Below are 25,006 nucleotides of genomic sequence, written 5' to 3'. Positions count from 1 at the left end.
CTGAGCCTGCTGTAGAAGTGGATGCACCCCACCCGGCCTCACCCAGCACCCTCTTACTCCTTATCCTTCACCACAGTTAAGTTCGCTGTATGGGTGTACTCCCGGTTCATGGGCGGATCCAGGGAGGGTTTCCGGGGTTTCCGGGGTTTCCGGACCCCCCCCCCCCCCCAAGCCTAAAAAATAAATCCCCCAAAAAATAGAGAAAAAAATTTTTAAACATTTTTTTTCGGTTATTTAAAACTTCAGAAAAAAATTATGGCTCAGATTGCAGCAGATTGCCTCATTTTCCATGTTTTTATCCAAAATGTTCGGGGGCATGCCCCCGGACCCCCCTAGCAGCCGGCCTTTGTCTTCTAAATGATGGTTTTGTAAGGTAGTTGGGAAATGTGTTGGCTAAGGTTGCACCAGATTGCTCCATTTTCCTTGTTTTTCTCAACAATTTCCGGGGGGGGGGGGGCCTTGCCCCTGGACCCTCCTGGGAGGTAAAGAGCGCTTTGCGCCCTCAGCTTAACGCCTGCGTCGTCGATCAGTCTCTAAACAAAATTTGGAAACCCCCCCCCCCCCCCCCCCCCTTAAAAATGATGTCATCCGCCCCTGCGGTTGACCGTATCTCGTTTGACCGTATGCTATTTCTCTCTTTCAGCCTGAAACAGAAGTGGATGCACCAGGGCTGTCAGCGTGACGACACGTCAGAGTACATCTTTCAGGGCGTGGCGTTCTTCGACACGTTTGGCAGCAGTCCCAAGTACTTTGCTGAGCGCGCCGTCACGCTTCGCCGCTTCGGGACCGGCTTCCTCGTCATCTTCATCGGCATTGTCCTCAGCGGCTGCATCCTCGTCGCCGAGATCTTCTACGCCAAAAGACGTGGCACTGCTGTGAGTCATTGGTACAGGGAAGGGGGGGGGGGGGGGGTAGGGTGGTCGGAGTCATTGACCTGTGGCTGGTGTGTGTGGGAGGGGGGGTAGGGGGGAAGGGGGTAGGTGGTGTGTGCTTTTATGGTTGGAAGTGTATTTGATTGTGTGTGATGGGTAGTTTGTGTGGTATAGGTGGTTCGCGTGTGTGTGGGGGGGATGTTTGGGAGTGTGTGTGTGCGTGCGTGCGTGTGTGTGTGCGGAGGGGAGGGGTGGCAAGTGTAGGTGTTTGCTTGTGATGGGTAGTGTGTCTGTGTGTATCTGTTTGGGACAGTGTAAATGTGTGTGTATGTCTATTTGACTGTTTGTCTATCTGTGTCTGCGTGATTGTGTGTCTGTGTCTATGATCTTATGTGTATGTCTCGTAAAGCTGCATGTCTCACAGAGACGACTGACTGTCTGTCTGTTTGTCCGACTGTCTGTCTGTCTGTTTGTGTGTGTGTGTTCTAATCTGTCTGACCAACACGACTCAGTGACACTAAGCGCTGACACTGCAGGTGCCGCAGAGACTGCCTGTCTGTCTCTCTCTCTCCCTGTCTGACTATCTGTCTGTCTGTCTTTCTGTGTGTCTCTGTCTGTGTCATTGTCTGTCTGTGTCATTGTCTGTCTGTCTGTCTGTCTGTCTGTCTGTCTGTCTGTCTGTCTGTCTGTCTGTCTGTCTGTCTGTCTGTCTGACTCTGTATATGGTATGACCTGTATGTCACCCCACATACATGACACTAAGCGCTAACCGTCACTGCAGGTGCCCCAGAGACTGCCCCGGACAGGTATGGACGACCAACAGCGTATCGACAGGGAGTTCCGAGATGAGGACGCCTAGGTCTTCATCGTGGCCACCCCAGCCACCACGCCTCGCCCCACCCAGCCGTAACACTCAACATTCCATCAACCATGTGTTTTATCCGCCTTGTTCGACATCATGTACGTCCATTCCCTAGTCAGAGTCTAGAGACATTCTTGAAGACAGTATTCTTCGTTGTCCAGTGTAAGAGTCCATGTCATAAAGATATAGTCCAGTGGGAGTAAAACGTCCACGTCACAAAGAGAGAGTCTATTACGAGTTTATGCTACAGGGAGAGTCAAGTATAAGAGTCAATGTGACACAGAGAGAGTCCAGTAGGAGTCTACATGGATAGTCCAGTGTCGCAAATACAGATCAATACTGCAGAGAACGTGTAAACTTCGCCGTAAACGTTGGCGCATTAGCAAATTGAAAGAGTACGTGCCAAATAAATGGAAGTCACGAGGAATGACGGATAAGGATAAGGTATCGTATAGTCCTGTGAGGTTACCATCATGAACATTCGGGCTGCTTTCGTCTCATTAAAAGCGAGTTAGCTTCGCCGTGCACAGAACCCACAACCATTCACAAGCGAAGACGTGACTCTTCGTTGTCAATTTAAAGCAAGGGAAGTAGTCATACATCTATTCACCTCATTTCATTTTTGGAAGTTACGTCCAATTCGACCGATATACGGAGAACAGTCTTACACACTCGGCTAACACCTCTTCTTCGCTGCGAAAGTGAAACTGTTTAACCAAGAATAAAGGAGTCGATGTCATCTGTGTGCAAATGAATGTAAACTTCCTGTCAAGTTTCAGATATGAATGAAAGTAAGCTAAGTTTCAACGTCCCAAAATGAGTGTTTGAATGAGAGCAGGTCCACATATTTTTGACACATTCTGGTAACACATAATTATAAGAAATGACCAGACCGTGTTATTGTGTCCCTTTTTGTCATGTTTACCGAACATGATGTGCAAACTTTGGCATGAAAACTACTCCATCAATTTCACCATGAGTGGGTGTACCATTAATAAGGTTGTGAAGTTGATTAGGACTGTTGGAGCCGGTGCTTTTGATTTGTTTTGATTTTCTGTGTAAATGAGTATGTGCAATGTCGTGGATTTCATAAAGCTACAGAAGCTACAGAAGCTACAGAAGTCCTTAAAAGGCGTGGTGTCACAAACTGTTGTAAATAGACGAACTCCGGAAATAACTCTGTGGCGTGTGTATGGGTTGTGAGAGAGTGAATACTCTTGCTTTTAGTGAGGCAAGCTTTTTCCACGTGCTCCGTGTCCACATGTTTCACACACATACCTCGCTAGTGACTGGACCCATAATGTCACGTGGGAAATGTTGACTCACTATAATCAAGAGTATTAACTCTTACACAACTCATACAAACATGACAGACTTATTTCCGAACATCGTGTATAATGCCTGGGTCTCACATATACGATTTTTCGGAAGTGTCGGGGATAGTTAAAGGCACAGTAAGCCTCCCGTAAACCGTCACAGATACGGTCAGGCTTTTACACACAGTACAAACACCCTTTCATTTAAACACTCACCGATTGAGAACATCCTAGGTGCCCTCCGTAAAGAGCGAACAATTTTTAAAGAATTTATGTTTGCGTGGTTTATCTTACCCCTGAGCCATTGTGAACCCGTGTGATCAAGTTTCCCTTTTTCACAATGTAGTCGTCAGTTAATCATTTGAATGCGACTCGATGTGAGCTTGTCTACAATAGCACGTTTTTATGCACGAAACAAACGGCTGTGGTTCACAAGAACTCTAGCGATGGCTTTTGACTGTTGAGAGGAACGGCGATATGCATAAACCGTCGTCTGCTACGACCCTTGCGTGACCCTGCTTCCGGGCTTTTCTTTTTTCAAACTTTCACAACTTCGAATTGTACTGATCTTGTCTTGATGAAAAAAGAATTCTTTTGTAAGAATGTTTGTGTAACAAGCTGTCAATTTATTATTTAGATTTTAAAAGTTAGGTCTAGCGCAAAAACGCACCACGGTCCAAAAACATTCTGATAATCATCGATCCACGGCTATTGCCAGTTTTACATCGATAGAATGAGACCCGAAGGGAAGTAACTCATTTTTGACCTGAGTTCAGGATGGGTCCAAAAAGTGTTCGAGACAATCTGCAAAATTAATTCTTTAAAAATTGCTCGCTCTTTACGTAGGGCACCTAGGATGTTCCCGTTTGGTGAGCGTTCAAATGGAAGGGTGTTTGTACTGTGTGTAAAAGCCTGACAGTATCTGTGATGGTTTACGGGAGGCTTACTGTCCGGGCGTGATTTCCGGTATATTCATAACAGCCGTCCAGCACCAAAACGAGGCGCCATTGTTGTAGAGGAACAAGTCCACAAAAATAAATTCTGTGAAAATTTCTCACGCTCGACAGAAAGCAGCCAGGATGTTCCCGTTCGGTGAGCGTTCAAATGGAAGTATGCTTGTACTGTATGTAGACGCTCGGGGAGCTCTGTGATGGTTTACGGGAGGCTTACTGTGCCTTTAAGTCGGCTAGGTCGGAAGTGTCGGATGCAAATTCGGCTCCAAATTTCACTCCCGACCTGTCCTTACGACTGATCCGACCATGTAGCCGACAAGCAGACGACAACCACCCGACTTTTTGGCCAACAAATCCGACATGTGTCCAGACACTTCCGACTGCAGTAACGACAATTCCGACTGCAGTTACGACAGGCCCGATTATTAGCTGAAAAACTTCCGAACAATAGCCGACTCTCACGACCAGTGTAACGACTAAACCGACTAGCTAACGACTGTCCTAACGACAAATCAGACTGCCCTAACGACAAATCAGACACCATTACGACTAATCCGAACGACACTATGCTACCGACAAATCCGACCACCCTTACGAGTCTTCCGACTACCGTTACGACTAATCAGAATCGCCTTACGACTAAACCGACACGCTTACGACAACCACCCGACAAATTTCTATTCGTCTGAGTCGGGAGGCTCTTCCGACTGTTTTGAAGGGCCTTCCGAACTAACCGACTTTTCAAAAACAAAATTGCTAATTCTCACGAACTCTCCGACCTCTTCCGACTTCCAGCCGACTACCTAAAGTCGGGTGACATTCGTAGATGTGAGACCGGGGCATTAGATAAAACCCGAAACTCAAGGCGGATGCTTCAGGCCTTGCTTGCTCAGTAAACGAATTGCGACTGAAACGTTTGCAATTTGACATAGTATTTGCCTGTTCTTCGTCATTTCAAGGTCTCAAAAATTCAGTCACTTTTTTCTTTTTATTTCTGAAAGTATTTCCCATGGGAAAGCATCATGGACGGAATCATACTGTAATAAAGTTGAAAAGACTGTAATTATATAAGGACTATAATGTTATAATTATTGTAAGGATTATAATTTGTGTAAGGCCTGTAAACATTGTAAGAACAATTGTTTTTGTAAGAACTATACTTAGTCTTATTGTAAGGACTATAATCATTGTGAGATCTATTGTAAGGACTATAATCATTGTGAGAGCTATTGTAAGGACTACAATTCTTTAAGGACTACAGTATAATTAGTGTGAGTCCTATAAATATTGCAAGGACTATGATTGTAGTAAGGACTATAATTATAACAGATTTGTACTTTGTCTAATGCCTTGCTGTTGTATGCTGTCAACGGGAATGATACGCGTGAACACAAGGCGATGTGAAACAGAATTGCAAGAAGATTCTAGAAATGTTATGGCTGTTTTTATTATCGTCGTTTTCTTTGAGTCTTTGTTCGCAGACGATGATTGTCAACATCAAATTTTGTTAAATGTGTACTTATATGGTGATTTTATTTGCAATTGAACAGAATTAGTATGTTTGTTGGTCTGCGGTCTGCATGTGTGTTTGTACACGTGTACGTCTGTTTGTCAACATGTTTGTCTGTCTTTCCGCCTGCTGTTCTGATTCGTCAGTAAAAGGGGGAGGGGGGTTCTAGTTTGTTTTGTTTGTTTACGCGTTTTGTACGTTCTGCTTTTTCAATTGTTACGAACGTCTTTCGTAAGAGAAACAAGAATGTTAACATATTTTGCCTTAACTTTTGTCAGCGGGTGTCACGTTTACGTTTAAGCTATGTCGTTGCTAAAGCATAGCGCGCAACAATATGCAGTCATCTCCAAGACAGTGCTTGGTAGTTATCATGTGTGTGAAATGTCCAAGACACTGCTTTGTATTTATTCTGTGCATGTGTGATCAGTTTAAACCAGGAAGTCTGACACATTCCAACGTTGCTCACTACTTGCTTGTGCATGAGTCAACCCAAACAGTATTTTTTGTTTTCAAATTTGCAATTTTTATCCCAGATACAATTGATTGTTGTTTCTATCGGCGAATCTCTTATAATTCCGAGACGATCTTCTTATAAATTCTACATTTGTTTGTTTTAGAATGAATTTGTAAAGCGCCTGGAGCCAATTAATGGAACTCGCGCTATAGAAATTGTTTGTTTTTTTAAATATTATATAAATGTTTTTCTCTGATAGAGTGGAACTAAAAAAAATTTCTTCAAGTCAGACGAAATTTTGTTTTTCAAATTTTGGTTAACTTCTTTTTTTGAGAAAGCTTACACAGAAACCTTCATAACACTGTTTTAAATGTTCCCGTCAGTAAAAATATATGTCAACAGCAACGCTTTGGTACAGTTATAGCGTTTGTTTCTCATATGGGAATTGCTCAGTTTAACTGGCAAGAGAATTGCGTCGATTTGTTTGTAAATGTAATCATTTTTGTTTGTGAAAAGAATGAACGTTGTATTTTGCATTTCACTAATAGGGTGCCATAAAGTCAAAAACAGCTATAAGATTAAAGATCACAGATGTTTCCCATTCTGCAATGTCATCTCTTTTAAGTGCAACGGGCGTTTGAAAATAAAACTTTAATGGGATTTTTTTTTCCTGTGCCTTTTTTGTAAAACTCTTACTCAGTAACTGTGTGCTTAGATGTGAATCATATAGTGAAAATGATGTAATAGTGTTTCCGTAATTTATTATCTAATAATGTTTTTATAAGTATAACTGTTTATTTTTCAATTGCAGTCTGATTTAATGACTTTAATGAACGGTGTTTGTTGTAAGTGCACACAGTAGGGTCAACTGAATCAGACTAGTGTGACGTTTTTCTTGTGAAACAAAATAAAAAGAAATGCACAATACATTCAATTGTAATAACAATGTGTATTCTATTTTAAATTGAAAATAAATCGCGTTATGACAATATTTCAAATAATCATTAGACAAATAATCATTAGACAAATAATCATTAGACAAATAATCATTAGACAAATAATCATTAGACAAATAATTATTAGACGTATGTGACTGTTTTATGGTAACTGATTTGACGATCCGCATAATTTTGTTTAATGTTGTTTATGTTTCCTGAGTTCTGTTATCATGAGGGTTGTGATTGTTTTAGCTTGCAGCTTCGATGTGTTCCTTTATTCTGATTCTTCAATTTGTTGCTGGTGTTGTTCTTTGCTAAATGTTTTTGCTTTGTTGTGTTTTCTGTTTTTGTTTTTGTGTGTGTGAGTTTTTGTTCCTTTGTTTATTTTTCATTTTGCTTTTTACAAAACAGTAAATGTTCAGTCACTGATGTTGCAGTTTACTTTTGAAATGTGTGTGTGTGTGTGTGTGTGTGTGTGTGTGTGTGTGTGTGTGTGTGTGTGTGTGTGTGTGTGTGTGTGTGTGTGTGTGTTTGCTGTCTGTCTCTTTTTTGGGTATATGTTTGTGCTCAATAGCGCATAGCTTGTGTGACACACACACACACACACACACACACACACACACACACACCAAATTTAGAACATTGTGTTATAGAAATAAGATACATCTGAGAAAAAACACCCACTCTCCCCTTTGCAAGTACGCTTATTACTTCAATACTTATTGCAAACAAAAGTCAATAAAAGGTCAACTGAATGTCAAAATTTACATTGTCACAAGAATTTGAATGTTGATCATCTTTTAATATAACTATAGATCCACAACACTCCGCACTTGGTAATCTGCACCTTATATTATGATTGCTTCAATCAATAGACGATGTTCGGAAATAACTCTGTCGGGTTTGTTTGGGTTGTGAGAGAGTTAATACTCTTGCTTTTATTGAGTCAAATTTTCCCACGTGACATTATTGGCCAGTCACTAGCGATGGGTGTGTCTGAAACACGTGACATTATTGGCCAGTCACTAGCGAGGGGTGTGTCTGAAACACGTGAACAAGGAGCACGTGTGGAAAGTGTGATTCCATAAAAGCAATAGTATTCACTCTTTCCCGCCCCATGCTAATCAGACAGAGTTATTTCCGGAGATCGTCTATTTTGTCCAGACATTACCATTATCAATTCATTCAACTGAGCATGCAGCAAAGGGATAGTTGTTGCTATATATTAAAAAAAATAGATGAAAAGGATATGACTGAAACAAGGTATGAGAATTTTTAAGCATTTCCATGTACATTTTTGTTTACAAATAAGCGTGTTGTTTGTCTTATCTGTGCACAACAGCAAGGAATTAATTAAATACACATTCCGGTGTTCTTAGAGTGATTTTTGCTGCATTACTTCTTCCTCAGAAATGTGTATCCTATTTATCAGCCACTAAACAGTCTGGGCCATCCTAAGTCTAATTATTAATTCGTACAGAGAAGAAGAAAACAAATAACATTGGTATCTTCACAAGATTGTTATTAATTCGTAACAGAGAAGAAGAAAACAAATAACATTGGTATCTTCACAAGATTGTTATTTGTAGCTAAGACTGTGTCTTCGCTGAGGCAACAAGAAAGGCAAATGCTTTATACGACTTCCCTTCGTCGTGTCCCATTACAATCACTAAATTACAGTGGAACAACTCAGTGGGATCAACAACGACATGTTTATCGTTGTTTTCGGTATCCCTCTCGCCCTTTATCTCTGTTTGACATCTGCTAATTTGATCGAAAAAATAGAACGATTTACTTTAGACCATAGATCTCAATTTCTCTGAGTTTGGATTTTTTTACTTAGATCTGTTTACCTCTGAGCCTTTTCGTGAGAGGAGTATGGCCCGATTTAGAGAATTCACGAGTTACTGTCAGTTTATTCCCACTCTACTGTTTCCACAGCGCCAAAGGGGGCGGGGTTTGTGGCACGCGCTCGATGTGCGGCACGTTTTGATTGGCCAACTCCTGGTGATAGAACGAAACAGGGGGCGGGGCTTTGGGCACGTTGTTCTGACTGGCCAATTGGGAGCGGAAGACATTGACAGGGGGCGGTGCTCTTCTATCGGTGATTGGCAGGGGCGAGTTGTTCGCTTTGACTCTGATTGGCTGAGGCAGCTCCCCGGCGGGCTTGTTTCCCTGGGGATGGGGCGGGGCTATGGCGTTGAGCCAGTAGATGTCGACTTGCTGACACATGGGCGAGATGTAAGACCCCGCCTTCTGGCGTAAATACCACACATCTTGTGGAGAGGTCACCGTGTCTGGAACCTGCAGGAAAGAGCAACAGTGAACGGGTGAACACAACCCTCACGCGACAACAACAAAGTTCTTACTGACATGACTCAGTTCTAAGCGTGTGCATGTGCAGATCTATCTGTGCTAAGCCTGATACAATAGAGTTATGGACCAAAGTCAGAACCGATTGTTTTGTAAGTGTACTGGTCAGGAGTTAGTAACAATGATTAATGAAAATGTAACATCAACAACAACAAACACACACACACACACACACACACACACACACACACACACACACACACACACACACACACACTGACACACACAGAAGAAACCTTTATCGAATAGATTTAATTTTGTAAACAGTAAACAAACACAGAAAATACTGAATTCACATTTAAATCGTGCCAATCTCAAATATCATGCGTGTCGAAATCAATCTCTGTTCCCTTTGCTCACCTTTTCTGTTGTGATTTTCTCCATCTCCGGTTCAGCAAGGTTAAAGCCAGGGTCAAGGTTAGTGATGAAACAGGCCTTGAACTTGCTGTTCTTGATAGCTGTCAGGTGCTGTCAATAAGAAGCTAGAAGAGGTCACCATATATATATATGCAGTTACACCGTTTTTGCTGACACATAACGCCGCAGTCATTTTAGATGTGTGTAAATAGACAAACTCCTAAATAACTCTGGGATTGTATGGGTTGCAAAAGAGTGAATACTCTTGCATTTAGTGAGGCAAGCTTTCTACACGTGCTCCTTGTCCACGTGTTTCAGACACACCCCTCGCTAGTGACTGTCGCGTGGGAAAGTTTGACTCACTAAAAGCCGGCAAGCGTATTCACTCTTTCACAACCCATACAAACCCGGCAGATTTATTTCCGAACATCGTCTAGTGTCTGTATCAGCTGCTGATAATTTGCTCAGAATGTCCCTCCTCTCAGTATGAGAGTGAAACAATAATAACGAACAATTCTCGTATGTACTGCCTAGTTGTGCTACATTGTGGTGTTTCTATACATTACTTGGAGACGCACAAATGGCATCCATCATCATTAGCAGAACGTGCGCACACCAACAGCCTCAGAGTTTGACAAACACCACTGTGTGATATCAACAAAGCAGTCTACTTGCCACGCCAAAACTGTGTCATTCATTATATCTCAGTCGCACAATGGTGGCTGTCGGCTTCAGTCACAGATCGCGAGTCAAAGTAACCAACATTGAGAGTTACTTTAACACTGGGGGAAGATGTCTGAGAACTTCAGCACTGCTGATATTAATCGGTCGTTTTTCAGGACCGTCTCATAACTTAGAATGCCTCAGTGCCACGGGGGAAGGCGAGAGACGGGTTGACTTCTTTCAGCCAAGCGGAAATCGTTTGCTCGTTTGACATGCGCACACGCCTCCGTGTCTAGCGGCGCAGGAACGCAACTTCTTGACCTTCTAACACCTGCATCTGTGTCCGAGACGAACAACTTAGTCAACTATAACGGCCCACTCCGCCTCGAGAAAACAGCTCGCCTTGAGCACTGTCTCAGATCTGACGCAGGCTTTAACATAGCATAAGATTACGCCCCCCCCCCCCCCCCCTCCCCCCTCCGCCCACTTTGCCAAGTGCCAAAAATCAACACCCTTACTGTTTGCTGTGGTGAGTTGGAATGTTTTGATTAAGTCATTTCAACAAAGGTCTACTATGCACAAAGAACGCCCAGGCTGTTCATTTTTGGAAAGTGACCAAGCTGGGGGATGGTCTTATCCCACGTAACAGCCTGACCAGATTATACGCTGAGGCGAACTGTCTTCACGAACGAGGCGGAGTGTGTCTTTGATATGGTAAACTCTGTCTGTCTATCTGTGTCAATGACGAACAATGATCAATGCGATTCACTCTGTCTGTCTATCTGTGTCTTTGACGAACAATTAATGTGATTCCCTCTGTCTGACGAACAATTAATGTGATTCACTCTGTCTTTAACGAACACTTAATGTGATTCACTCTGTCTGTCTATCTGTGTCTTTGACGAACAATTAATGTGATTCACTCTGTCTGTCTATCTGTGTCTATGACGAACAATGATCAATGTGATTCACTCTGTCTGTCTATCTGTGTCTTTAACGAACACTTAATGTGATTCACTCTGTCTGTCTATCGTGTCTTTGACGAACAATTAATGTGATTCACTCTGTCTGTCTATCTGTATCTATGACGAACAATTAATGTGATTCACTCTGTCTGTCTATCTGTGTCTTTGACGAACAATTAATGTGATTCACTCTGTCTGTCTATCTGTGTCTTTGACAAACAATTAATGTGATTCACTCTGTCTGTCTATCTGTGTCTTTGACAAACAATTAATGTGATTCACTCTGTCTGTCTATCTGTGTCTTTGACGAACAATTAATGTGATTCCCTCTGTCTGTCTATCTGTGTCTTTGACGAAAAATTAATGTGATTCACTCTGTCTGTCTACCTGTGTCTTTAACGAACACTTAATGTGATTCACTCTGTCTGTCTATATGTGTCTTTGACGAACAATTAATGTGATTCACTCTGTCTGTCTATCTGTGTCTTTGACGAACAATTAATGTGATTCACTCTGTCTGACGAACAATTAATGTGATTCACTCTGTCTGTCTATCTGTGTCTTTGACGAACAATTAATGTGATTCACTCTGTCTGACGAACAATTAATGTGATTCACTCTGTCTGTCTATCTGTGTCTTTAACGAATAATAATCAATGTGATTCACTCTGTCTGTCTATCTGTGTCTCTGACGAACAATTAATGTGATTCACTCTGTCTGTCTATCTGTGTCTTTGACGAACAATTAATGTGATTCACTCTGTCTGTACAGTCGTCTGTCTGCTGATTTGTTTCGGTGGAAAAACACAAGAACACCTTAAACTGAAGTGTTCCACTTTTTATTACACTTTCTGTAACCCTTTTTGAAATAGTTCAGTGTTCAGTTGAACACTAGTGTTTACCATGTGTGCTACTTTTGCTAGTATAACTATTTACTAAGTCTGAATGTGTTCAAAACTGTTTACAAAAGTGTGATCACATGTAAAACACTTCAGTTTAGAATGTAAGTGTTTGTATGTATTTATATATGTATGTATGCTTTTTTTTCTGCAAATTTGACTTTCTGTCTGCATGTCCGTCTGTCAGTTTGTTTAACTGACTGAGTGAGTGAGCTAATAAGTGAATTACTTTGTTAATGTGCTAATAAATTATCTCTTCGTTGTTTTAAAACTCAAAGGTAACACTGAGTGCGTGTGTACGCCGACGCAGAGAACAAATCACATTTCTTTGATGTAAATCTTCGAGACGTGTTTGCACACACCAGGGACCGGTTGTATTTGGCCATTGTATTTTTCTTTTGAGGAATTTCAGTTTGGCTGTAACGTCGAGGATGCAATAAAAATGTCTTTGCCAAAGTGTTTTCGTTTCCTGTGACGTAAGAGAAGCTATGGAATGTGGCGGCGGGCAATGGTTTGATGATCTAGTTTTGCTTCCTACTTGGAGGAAACTTTGTCATTACCTTTTAACTACTGCGTCACTGCGACCTCTTTTGCGCGTGCACTTTGGTCCACCATTCCGGATCCCCCTTCGCCCCCCCCCCCCCCCCCCTCACCCTTTCCCTTCCACCCTCCCTCACCACCACCACCACCCCCAACCGCCTCTTACCTCCTCCCCATCCCACACCCACCCGTCAAGACCTTCCCCCTCCCTTCTAAAAAAAACAACAAGAAAAATGTTCATTCAAAATGAACAGGCGTCCATGTTATTTTGACAAAATGAATATTTTTGTTAAAGAAGCTGGCAAGCACACCCTTTCGAATATAGCGGAAGTAGTTTCGACCCTAAATGCTTAAGTACTTAGGCCTTAAACTTAAGTACGGGTTGATAGAATATTTTAATGTAAGCAGAGATGTCTCTGATATAAGTGCAGTTTATTTTCAAAGTTTGGAGTCGTAGATCATTCTTTTTGGATGCAATGTGACTAGCATGTATCGGTGAAATTTGTTGTTTAATTCTGCAAGCAAATGTGTGTGCTGTTATTGCATTATTTACAAAAAACGCACAGAAAAAAACACTATTTTCGACTACTCACTGCGGAGCAGAGCGTGCAATATATACGCTCTGCTGCAGAGTTATCCCACGTGCGGTTAGATAGACGCTCATACATGTAAGTACAGTTTATTTTCTAGGTTTGGTATCGTAGATAATTTTTTTTGAATGCAATGTGAAAAACAGGTATTGATACAGTTTGTTGTATAATTTTGCAAGTGAATATTTGTTTATTGGCTGCATGTTTGACAAAAACGTTGTAAAATAAACACTTTTTCGTTGCTTTTATTGTTTGCTTTGATTGCAGCCAAACGACTTGCTCTACGGGGCTGAAAATAAAGTGGAAGACACTTTGAGATATAAGGAATTGGATAGGCCATCATACGAGATGGTGTAGAAATCTGCATGCTGGCAGCTTTAAAGTGTTACAGCGACATCAGAAAGCTCTAAAAGCTTTTCTTATTTTTTTAAATGCATGATTTTCATAGTTTGTCACTTTAGACAATTTTTGTAATAATTAATTTGATCGGAAAAAAATAGTGTAATATACAAATAAGAAAATTTTTGAATCACATTTTTGCTATCCTTGATGAGAAGCGAGTTGAAATGTACCTAAATAAAGTCACACCTTAACATTTTTTAGTTTTTGCCCACTAAGGCATTTGCAACATGAAATTTCAGTATTTTTTAAGTTTTTACCCCCCCCCCCCCCCAAAAAAAAAATGACATGTTTTAACAATTTGAAGTTTTTGTCTAAACATGAAATGACATTCTAAGATCTGAAAGCTTTTTTTTTTTTTTTAATGCAACGTCATGAATAATATTTTCAATTTTTTGCATTAAAGAAGCTGGCAAGCACACCCTTTCGAATATAGCGGAAGTAGATTCGACCCTAAATGCTTAAGTACTTAGGCCTTAAACTGAAGTACGTGTTGACAGAATATTTTAATATAAGTGCAGTTTATATTTCAAAGTTTGGAGTCGTAGATCATTCTTTTTGGATGCAAAATGACTAACATGTATCAGTGAAATTTGTTGTTTAATTCTGCAAGCAAATGTGTGTGCTGTTATTGCATTATTTGAAAAAAACCGCACAGAAAAAACACTATTCTTGACGACTCACTGCAGTTATCCCAGGTGCGGTTAGATAGACGCGCATACATGTAAGTACAGTATATTTTTTAGGTTTGGTATCGTAGATAATTTTTTTGGAATGCAATGTGACAAACATGTATTGATACAGTTTGTTGTATAATTTTGCAAGTGAATATGTGTTTATTGGCTGCATGTTTCACTAAAACGCAGTAAAATAAAAACTTTTTCGTTGCTTTTGTTGTTTCCTTTGATTGCAGCCAAATGACTGAAAATTAAGTGGAAGACACTTTGAGATATAAGGAATCGGACAGGCCATGACACGAGAAGGTGTAGAAATCTGCTTGCAGACAGCTTTAACATGACATCAAATGAATGTTCTTCTTTTATTCTCTTATAGTTATTAATTAATGACCTATATGTGCTGATGACTAAATTAATTTCCTTTGTTGGATCAATAAAATGTTATGAGTTATGAGTTATGAGTTATGAGTCATATTGATATATTTTTTAAGTTTTTGCATATTACCCCATTTTTGAGGTCACGTTTTAACTTTGGTTAAGTGTTTGCCCACAACTGACATTAGATTACATTTAAACATTTTACATTATTTTTCTAGCACATGTTCATGTTAGTCTGCGCCATCCATTGATCACAGAACATCCACATAGGAAGAAAAGGTGTTTGACTACTGAAATAAAAATGTTTAGAGAAATGTAGAAAGAGGTGAACAAAATGCAAGATGATTTGGTATGGAATTTAGTTGTATACGTGAATGAGGTGTGAAACGTATGTCTTGCACAAAAATAATGCAAGTTAAGGAGTTACGTCCATATGCGTAAAAAGTTAAGATGAATATATGGATCAACAATTACCTCCCCTACTTGCATTATATTTGGGCAAAGCTATAGGAATAGTGTAATGATATTTTAAAATAATTGTCACATTGCCTTAAACATTTGGATTTTGACATGGAGTATTTTACGTAATGTGTACATTTTAGACATGGCAACTGAAGGAAAAAAAAGTGGAGAAAAAAAACCTAACATTTTGTGGGACAAATTTTGTAAGTTGGGTGACGAAACCATGTAAACTTTTCCTTCACAACAGACAAAATTAAGAGGTTTTTCTTTTAACAAACACAAAGAAATATGTCTTTACCTTCGAACAAGCACAGAAAGTATGTGTTTTTGTTCATAAGACCATACATTTTGTTGTTGTGGAGATATGGATTCAACTGCAGAAAATGTGAAACTTTGCTAACAATTCCCATACCTGACATTTTAAAAGTCTAAAAAGTGCCTCCCACTAGCTTGTCACCAAATAAACAAAGTAGGTTGTAACAAAATTGCAGATTAATAAAAAAAATAGTTCAATCAATAGTATATGTCACACCTGACATTAAACTAGTAATTTCCATCACTATCCTTTTCAGGCATTAAAAATAGTTCAAAGCAGCTATAGCCCCACATGGAAGTAAGAGGCTCATTCACAAGCTAGTTAAAAGCTTTTCATTCTTTTTGTTTTTCTCAAAAGAAAGTTCATAGTATGACAACAGTATTCACAGCAGGCAGTTTTAAATCACGCAAGGGTCATTCTCAAGGTGTGTTCACGAAATACATTGTAATTTTAAACAGAGACAATTATCAGTTCACGCTTGAAGATGATTTTACTGACCAAGTTTCTCCCCATATATTTCATAACCCTGCAGGTGAAAATGGGAATACCAGCACAGAATGACTGTCAGTGAACATTTAATACCAACACTTCAAACTACATCACTCATCATAAAACAGAAGCTGTGACTTGGATTTAAATGAAAATCAAAAAGTGGAAAAACTCATACTCTGATAATTGTTGTCCAAGTGTTTCAAACTACATCACTCATCATAAAACAGAAGCTGTGACTTGGATTTAAATAAAAATCAACACGCGGAAAAACTCATACTCTGATAATTGTTGTCTAAGTGTTTGTGTGGTTAAAAAAACAAACGTACCTGATCCTGAATAAAATCAGAGCAACCCATATGATCATTAAAATGTAACCATTCACTGGTCCATAGGTATACTCTTTTCAAAAAGGAGATGGGTATGGAAGAGGCAGTGCTTCTGTTAGTGATTCAAAGTGCCAGACATCCCATCCTAGTGCTGTGAAATGGATATAAATTATATATATATTCAATATTTCATGGAAGCTTACTAGTATTTGCATGCAAACATACTGTGACAGTACTAATACAGTAAAAGCATTATTGAGGGTGAACAGCCTGCTTTACTTGGTTTCAGTGAGGAGTAACAATACTAACAATAACAATAACATGCCTAAGTTGTGAAATGTAAGTACTTAACCCCCCCCCCCCCCCCCCCGGACACTGGCAAAATTCCAGCAGAATGTCCCCCACCTTCGCTGACGATTATCCACAGTTTATACAGGAAGTGTGCAGGTAGGTTGTCTGCCTCTGTGTCGGTTTTACCTCCGCGGTGTAGACGAAAAACTTTTCCACTTCTGCCACAGGGCGAAAAGTCTCGTTTTGGCACTTTAACTTGGCATATAACATCAAACATCACGTTAATCAACTGAATTGTGTGGCATTATACCTATGCGATTCATGTCACATTAGAAAAACTGCCGTAACGCAATAAAATTCCGGAGATGTTAGTATTATGCATAACACGGTAAAACATCGAGTTTTGGTGTCTGCGTTTTGGACGTTTTCGCTGGGATTACGGAGGGCTATTCACATTGTGTTAAACAAGTTGTCGCAGTGAGCAAAACACCAGATAACGTCTGGAATTATGACAAGTTATTGCAGTGACTTAAACTCGAAGTTATCTGTTGGTTTTGATGTGTTTCACTGCGTTTTCGTCTTGCTTTTGTTTCATAATGTTGTTGCTGTTGTTGTTACTGTTGGGAGCTATAAATCACATTTTTGTTCCCCGAAAAATATATTCTTGATTAATATCAGGACGCAAACCATCCCCTTTACTTCACACACACACACACACACACACACACACACACACAATCTACTCCTCAGTTTGCAGCGTGGCTTCGACAGCGAGTTTGCCCGTACCCAAGGGGAGTACCTCGAAATAACTCAGCGCGCGGTCTGCTGTAAAAGGCCCTAATAGAAATCACCCGCTAGGTACACGCGCACTCAAGTTAACCTCTGCTTTGACCTGTGGCTGTGTGCCAAGAGAGAGCAGAACACACACGCCGTAGACCAGATAAATAGGTGCTTGATTTTGGTATTTTGATTTTACATAACATTAAACCTTTCTTGGGGTTCATGGTCATGGCAACAGCCATAATAATATTATATCATGTATAATATTACATTTCAGCATATGTGAATTACATGTCATCATAACAAACTGTCATACATTTTTATTCCTCATCATTCTGATTGATCACAACCAAACCTACTATCAGTGGACACATCCAAATGCAAGCGCCTGTTCTTGACAAATTGCCACAGTGACTGATCTAAAAATATAGGTCCTTTGCCGCCACGGACACTGTTTGGCCTGTAGGTAAAATGTACAATGTATTTTCTGATTTGTGCACAAAAGCTTTTTTTCTTTTTTTCTTTTTTTTAACATAACAATGTTTAATGTTACTGTATGTTTGAAAGACCATGGTCACATTTGTAAAACAAATGTTAAATTAAAAAATAAATAACATTTTGGTACATGATTTTTTCCTACACCTGTGCTAAAACTAAGAAGTAAAAATGTCGGTATATAAGTCACTCAAATACTTCAAAGTATGAATGGTTAGAGTTTGTTGCGGTTGACCCTGCACAGTTCGACCTACAATGTTTTTGTTGAACAATTTTGTCAAAAAACAAAAACAAAAAAAAGTAAGGGCAGTAACTCAAGATGTAAATGTGGCAGTGTCCCATAGGCAACCGCAGAGTTATCCTGTCCATAGGCAAGCGCTTACTTGATCCCAATTACTAGGCGTCTCCGGACGCCTAGAAAAACACAGTTCGTCAAGATCAACACTACAAACCAATCATCGCCCAGACTACATTCAGATAGTCTCGGCTAACCATACCGAAGACCTGGACGTACGGGTCACGCTCGCCGCCGCGAACCACGCGTCCGTAGTACTTACTACCAATTTTTGTTCATTCTGAGCACATGTTTAGAGTAAAAATGACATATCTATATATTTTTGAATTTAGCAGAAGACAAGGAATACAATGCAATCAATCTGTTTGCGAAAAATCGATTTTAATGACAACTTTAATTAGCAAACTTGTTAATTAATTTTTAAGCCTCCAATCTGAAATGCAATACCAAAGTCCGGGCTTCGTCGAAGATTACTTGACCAAAATTTCAACCGATTTGGTTGAAAAAATGAGAGCGTGACAGTGCTGCCTCAACTTTCACAAAAAGCCGGATATGACGTCATCAAAAATATTTATCTAAAAAATGGAAAAAATTGTCGGGGATATTATACTCAGGAACTCTCATTTGAACTTTCACGAAGATCGGTCCAGTAGTTTTCTCGTAATGACTTTATACACACACACACACACACACACACACACACACACACACACACACACACACACACACACACACACACACACACACACACACACACATACACCACTGCCCTCATCTCGATTCCCCCTCTATGTTAAAACATTTAGTCAAAACTTGACTAGATGTAAAAACAAAAATGACAGACTAGAAGACTCGCACTCAGAGTATGACAGCATTTAAGGACAACCAAAACTTTGAACCACAACAGTGGAACTCCCTTTCAAGTGCCTCCCGTTTACACCCCCCCCCCCCCCCCTCCTCCGACCCCCCAACCCCCCCCCCCTTTTTTTATTTTATTTTCTAGGTATTGCTTTCTTAGACTCACTGTTCATAACCATTGTAAATTTACCCAGCTTATTTTACGACTCCCTCCTTTTTGGCCCGTTATCCAAGATGTTTGGATTGTTAATGACATACGATACCGACACATGAACAGCCTGGCGAGTAATTTTCTACTGCTGATACGACGAAGTCACCGAGACAAACTTCGTTCTCGAAATTCCCTGTCAGTTCCTTGGGAGACAAGCAAAAGAAGTGAAGAATATTTACGTGTCACCATTATATTTACTGTATGACGTCTTTTCTAACTCTGTTTGGCGTTTGACGTCAGAGATTTCACTTCAAAAGAGATGGTCAAAAAGAGACGCCTTGGTTGTTGTGTTTTAATCGATATCGAATGTCTTTAATGACAAACGACGTCGACTGAACAAACCGAGACCCTGTATTCCAAAGTGACATCTATGACGTCATAAATGAGAACAGGTAGAGAAGACGTCATAATACGAAGCATTACGTCAGATAAAACATTTTGTCACATCTCCCAGGAACTGACAAAGAATTTCCAATAAAAAGTCTCTCTGGTGACTTTGTCATATCAGCAGAAGAAAATCAATCGTAAGGTAACCGCCAGGCTGTGCTTGTATCGGTGTCGGATCTCATTAAATGGGGGCACCGCCCTTCTGAGGGGCAACATGATGACAATCAAAAGATACTGACCTTGGTCCAGTCGGTGTAGCGAATGTCCGGAGCGCTGGCCAGTACGTCCACCAGGTCCAGTCCGGTCAGACCGGGCGCCGCCTCCCGCATCGCACTGTGCACGCTCCACCGCTTGGTCTGAAACACGTGCACACCGGCCAGTCGTGTCAGCCACGTTCATATTCACTGTCAGATATCAGCAAATATCAGCTGAGGTTTGCTCTTGCAAATATATTTATGGGTCATTTTACAAAGCTGTTTACCAAAAGTGTGACATGCATCGTGAAAATTTAAAGTGTCTGAATAGGTTTATGGTTTAAGAATGTTTGTGTAACAAGCTGTCAATTTATTATTTAGATTTTAAAAGTAAGGTCTAGTGCCAAAACGAGGCTTCCGATTTGTTTTAAAGTAAATCCGGCTGGCCACGCAAAAATAATTTTTTTGAAAAATGCTCGCTCTTTATGGAGGGCACCTAGGATGTTCTCTAGCGGTAAGTGTTTAAACGAAAGGGTATTTGTACTGTGTCTAAAAGCCTGACAGTGTCTGTGACCGAGGCGCGAGGCTGAGTGAGGCTTTAAAGCTTCGGTGCTATTCTAAAGGAAAGATAAGTTTATGGGGTTTTTTATGATCTGAAAGTTGTTAAACATCACACATGTTTAACGTAACATGGGAACCAAAAACCAGCAAATAAGGAGAATAATAACGAAACAAGCCTTCTCGTTTCACCAATATTTCGACCTCGTGGCCTTTGTCAAGACGTTCTATTATTAGCTCGCACGATGTTTACAATTAATATCATTTGAAATATTAAATATTAAACAGCATTTATCATTTTATAAATAAAATTAAAATAATGTTTACAAAATGTTTACACAAGCGCCCGTACAGAGTCCTTCTTCTTACTGGTATCCCAATCTATCTTCCATCTTCTTTTTACATTCCGTCAATCCTTGATTTTCATCATATTTATCTTTCTTCTGTCTTGGATTTTCATTTTTTTAATTTGTTTATCCATCGTGCTGGTAGGTGTATCACAGTAAAAGGAAGAGTATTCCTTAAAATTCGAATCCTTGCACAATATAAATCTTAAAAAATCTCAATCTCTTTCAAAAAGTTAAACATCTTGTCCGTGGGTGCGTCCCAGAATGAAACCTTCAGAATTTTCGCACTGTTATGTTATGTTATAAGATGGGGTGGTGTTGGGAGTCCATATTTCATACATTTTGACATGATCAAGATTACCTCGCCGGCATCTTGCATGCGAGATTCATCGACGATTTTGAAATAAATACATTATTTGTACCCTAAGTGATTGTCTCTCTGTCTACTTAAAGGTACTGAACTTGTCAAATCCAGGTGCACGAAGCCCCTGGGGCTTTTAGTCATACCTCAGGCAGCTATCCGTTAGAAGAACTACTAAGTTTCATTGACTTGCACCTAAAGAGTCAAGAACTGCGATTTTTTTACGAATTAATTTTGTACTCGGACCCGGCTGGTCTTGGCCTATTTTTGGATCTAAATTTAGATCAGGTAGATCTCCACATCATGCACAAAAAGACACGTCACTAGCAAACTATGTCAGACGTCATTATGAGTTTGTGTAAAACAAAATGGAGGCCGGAATCACTCAGTTGAATCGAACTACGACCAAACACCACGTAATAACTAGGTTAATTTATGCACTCGCGTGAACAAGAAACTGTCGAGCTTCACAGATCTCGTCGTTGGGTAGTTTTGGGTTTGTTTTACTACCATAGGAGGATTTTTGAACTGTAAATGCACTCAGCTGCAACAAAAACGCAAAACGAAGGCTGTGAGCTGCACTGTGCCTTTAAAAGATCACTGGGTCGACGTACAGTACACGTAACGTTTTGTTTTGTCAATAATTAAACGTTCCAATAAACCTACAATTCTTGTTGTTTTTTTAATTCTGAATCTTGGAACGTTAGCAGTCTCTCTGTTTCTGGATTTGTGATCCAGAATATCCATGACCTACCCTCTGCAAAGGACCTGCACACGCCGACCCCACCAAAGCCACAACAACCACCACTGCAATCACGACCTTCATGTTCCTCAGTGCTTCGTACGTTTCCTGATCTGACGTCAGATATAGACAACTTCCCTCGAGCTCCACACAGCAGTCACTTCTTCCGCGTTTGCTCGTGTACAAATAATTCTTACTCGCACTGTCTGGTTCGCGAGTTTACAAGTTTGAAGTTCCAAGTTACACAGAACATGGAACGTCTGTTCTTTGAGACCTTTTCCTGTGACTGAGTGCTGGTTTTATACGTACCGCGTGTTTGCTTATTTCCTTGTGAATGCTGTTATCAAGAGGGCGGAGTTCTACTCACACTGTTCTTGGATGAAAAGGGCAATCGTTGAGATAAGTTGAAACTGAAGTCTACAACATTTTTGGCCTAATGTCTTCTTAAATGGTTCAATTTGGTTCAATTTGGACGAAGTAAAAATGGATACACAGACAATAAAAGAATAGGCGAAGAAACACCTTTCCTTTGTATTTTTTCTGCATTATATGTTTGCTTGTTTTACTTCTAAGATGTGGTGATACGCGTTATAGTAGGTATTGTGTCAGCTGCTTGTCGCGACATGTCACGGTACAGGGTGAGCATGTGTGGTCGAATACACTGTTTGGACCCCACATGCAGCCATCCACCCAAAGGTAACATACAATATGCGAATTCCGAAAATAACTCTGTCGGGTTTTTATGGGTTGTGAAAGAGTGAATGCCCTTGCTTTTTACTCGGACAAACATTGGAGGGGCCAATCACTAACGAGGGGGGTGTCGGAAACACGAGGACAAGAGCACGTTTGAAGTTATTTGTCAGAGGAAAAGCAAGGGTATTCACTCTTTCACAACCCATACAAACCCGACGGAGTTATTTCCGAAAATTGTCCATTGGAACTATGACCGTTTTCTGTACTTTTTGTTCTCTGTGCTTATTCACCCCTGGTGCTATGTATTGGGAATCGCACCAAGGTAAGGGTTAATGGTGCTGTAACTATTTTTCTGTTTACAGAAAGTTCTCCCTGGATTTATTGCGCTTTAACAAAATCATGTATTATTAGTTGTGTATCGTTAGTTTTAAAACATGCACAGAACAGCTTCACTATGACCGTTCATACTTCAATACCGCTGAACTCAAGATTTACCAAGCCGGACTTAATGAATGGCAGTTATTTCGGTCCAACCCTCACACCCACCCCTACCCCCACCTCCCCCAGCAGGACACGAGGTCACAGGGGAGAGGAGGGCATAGCAGGGAGGGGAGGGCGTGGCTGTGATTGACAGATGGTGGCAGAGGGCAAGAACCAATAAAGAAAGAGATTGTGTTTGGTCAACTCTCCCGCTACTTCATTACGTGATCCCCTCTTTCCTCTCCGGCTGCTCGTCTCAGTATATTTTTTTTTTTTTTTTTTTTTTTTTTTTTTTTGCTCGTCGGAAATATTAACATCCTGCATTCCTTGTCTTCTTCTCAAGTATCCTGACGTCAGACAGGCAATCCTTCATGAGTCCCAAGCTTTCTGCCAAACTGAAAATGCAAATATTGGAAGAGATCGTGGCATTCGCCAGAACACATTGCCGTCAGGTGGTTTTTTTACAAAATGTATGTGGTATGTAGAAGTCAGATGCCAGACTTCAAGATAATACAATCATGAGCTTCGAGTCAAACTTTTAGATATGAAATTAATCTTACTCTTAAAAAGATGTCTTTGGTTTTGAAGAAATGATATGTCAGTATATGTGACATAATGATCAACCTCTTCTTACCGGCACGGTTGGCCTAGTGGTAAGGCGTCCGCCCCGTGATCGGGAGGTCGTGGGTTCGAACCCCGGCCGGGTCATACCTAAGACTTTAAAATTGGCAATCTAGTGGCTGCTCCGCCTGGCGTCTGGCATTATGGGGTTAGTGCTAGGACTGGTTGGTCCGGTGTCAGAATAATGTGACTGGGTGAGACATGAAGCCTGTGCTGCGACTTCTGTCTTGTGTGTGGCGCACGTTAAATGTCAAAGCAGCACCGCCCTGATATGGCTCTTCGTGGTCGGCTGGGCGTTAAGCAAACAAACAAACAAACCTCTTCTTGAATCTCCCCCTAGCTCCCCCTCCACCCATCCAAAACAACATACACGTACAAAGGAGTGAAAGTAAGAAAGAAATGAGAATGGACAGAAGGAAAGGGGAAATGCAGGAGTCAATGGAGGTAGGAATTGCCTTAGTACTCTGTCCTAATAAGTCTTACTAAGATTCATGTGTCTGAAATCGTTTAACAGGCAGGTGGATACGTCAAAGAAACGTTACTTTGAGTACAGTAGGAGGCAAAAGAAACGCGCCACATTCGCGCCTACTTTTGCAAATGATTTCTTTTTCGTTGTTTTCAAACTTCTGTAAAATATGAACCAGATAAGGAACCTTAAAAAAATAAAAATAAATTTAAGATTTGTGTAGGATATTTTACTGGCTGTACGATAATGGACAATGAATTGTTGTTGTTGTTGTTGTTGTTGTTGTTGTTGTTGTTGTTGTTGTTGTTGTTGTTGTAAGAATGACAGAAACTTTTAGCCGCGTTTTACAACGACAGGATAGCTGGGGTCTGGTATGGTATCGAGGTGCACTCAGTAAATGACAGATCTACAGCGGCTGTCTGGATTTTGCTTTCACCGTCATCCCTTCCCACAATAACCCAGAGCAGAAGTTCTCAGTTTAATTAGACAGATGTGGGAGGTAAACGCCTTTGTTGTTCCACAAAAGATATTGATACACTTTAGCCGCACTCACTGCCGATCCCAAAGTGACCGCACCAGAGTGGTCAATCAGCTGTCATGTGCGCCTTGATAAAACTGTCATTATGTGTGTGTGTGTGTGACCACGGGCCAACGCAACCAGACCTATTGACAATATGATGCAAATCTAGCTACACGTGCTTGAGTTGGACCAAAATTAGATACATACAACTACCGGTCACTGCTTAAAATTTTTTTGTACAATCATTGTTATTGTAATTCAAAGAGACGCAGTTGCGGTTGTATTCAAGTTAAACAAAATACTTCGCTAAAACGAACTTTAAATTCAAGAGAAAACAACACTAATATTCAAAAATGACCGGCAGT

General features: G+C 40.5%; 2 protein-coding genes across 2 annotated transcripts in view; one reads left to right on the top strand and one right to left on the bottom strand.

Annotated features, from left to right (window-relative positions):
* Window positions 1-7,334, top strand: part of LOC138983628 (glutamate receptor-like) — a 21,735-nt gene extending 14,401 nt beyond the window's left edge. Inside the window, exons 7-8 of the mRNA XM_070356909.1 lie at window positions 644-875; window positions 1,654-7,334. Of these exons, the coding sequence (XP_070213010.1) occupies window positions 644-875; window positions 1,654-1,731 (310 nt within the window). The 3' untranslated portion in view covers window positions 1,732-7,334. The remainder of the gene's footprint in view (window positions 1-643; window positions 876-1,653) is intronic.
* LOC138983629 (uncharacterized) lies at window positions 7,022-22,157 on the bottom strand. Its single transcript, XM_070356910.1, has 4 exons — window positions 21,874-22,157; window positions 19,899-20,015; window positions 9,639-9,746; window positions 7,022-9,209 (listed from the first exon to the last, which is right to left on the bottom strand). The coding sequence occupies exons 1-4, from the start codon at window positions 21,943-21,945 to the stop codon at window positions 8,832-8,834; spliced, it is 675 nt and encodes a 224-aa protein (XP_070213011.1). The 5' UTR covers window positions 21,946-22,157; the 3' UTR covers window positions 7,022-8,831.
* Between the last annotated feature and the right edge of the window lie 2,849 nt (window positions 22,158-25,006).

Source organism: Littorina saxatilis, linkage group LG13, assembly GCF_037325665.1.
Source record: "Littorina saxatilis isolate snail1 linkage group LG13, US_GU_Lsax_2.0, whole genome shotgun sequence".
Classification (NCBI taxonomy): Eukaryota; Metazoa; Mollusca; class Gastropoda; order Littorinimorpha; family Littorinidae; genus Littorina; species Littorina saxatilis.
This window is presented reverse-complemented; position numbering and strand designations above follow the sequence as displayed.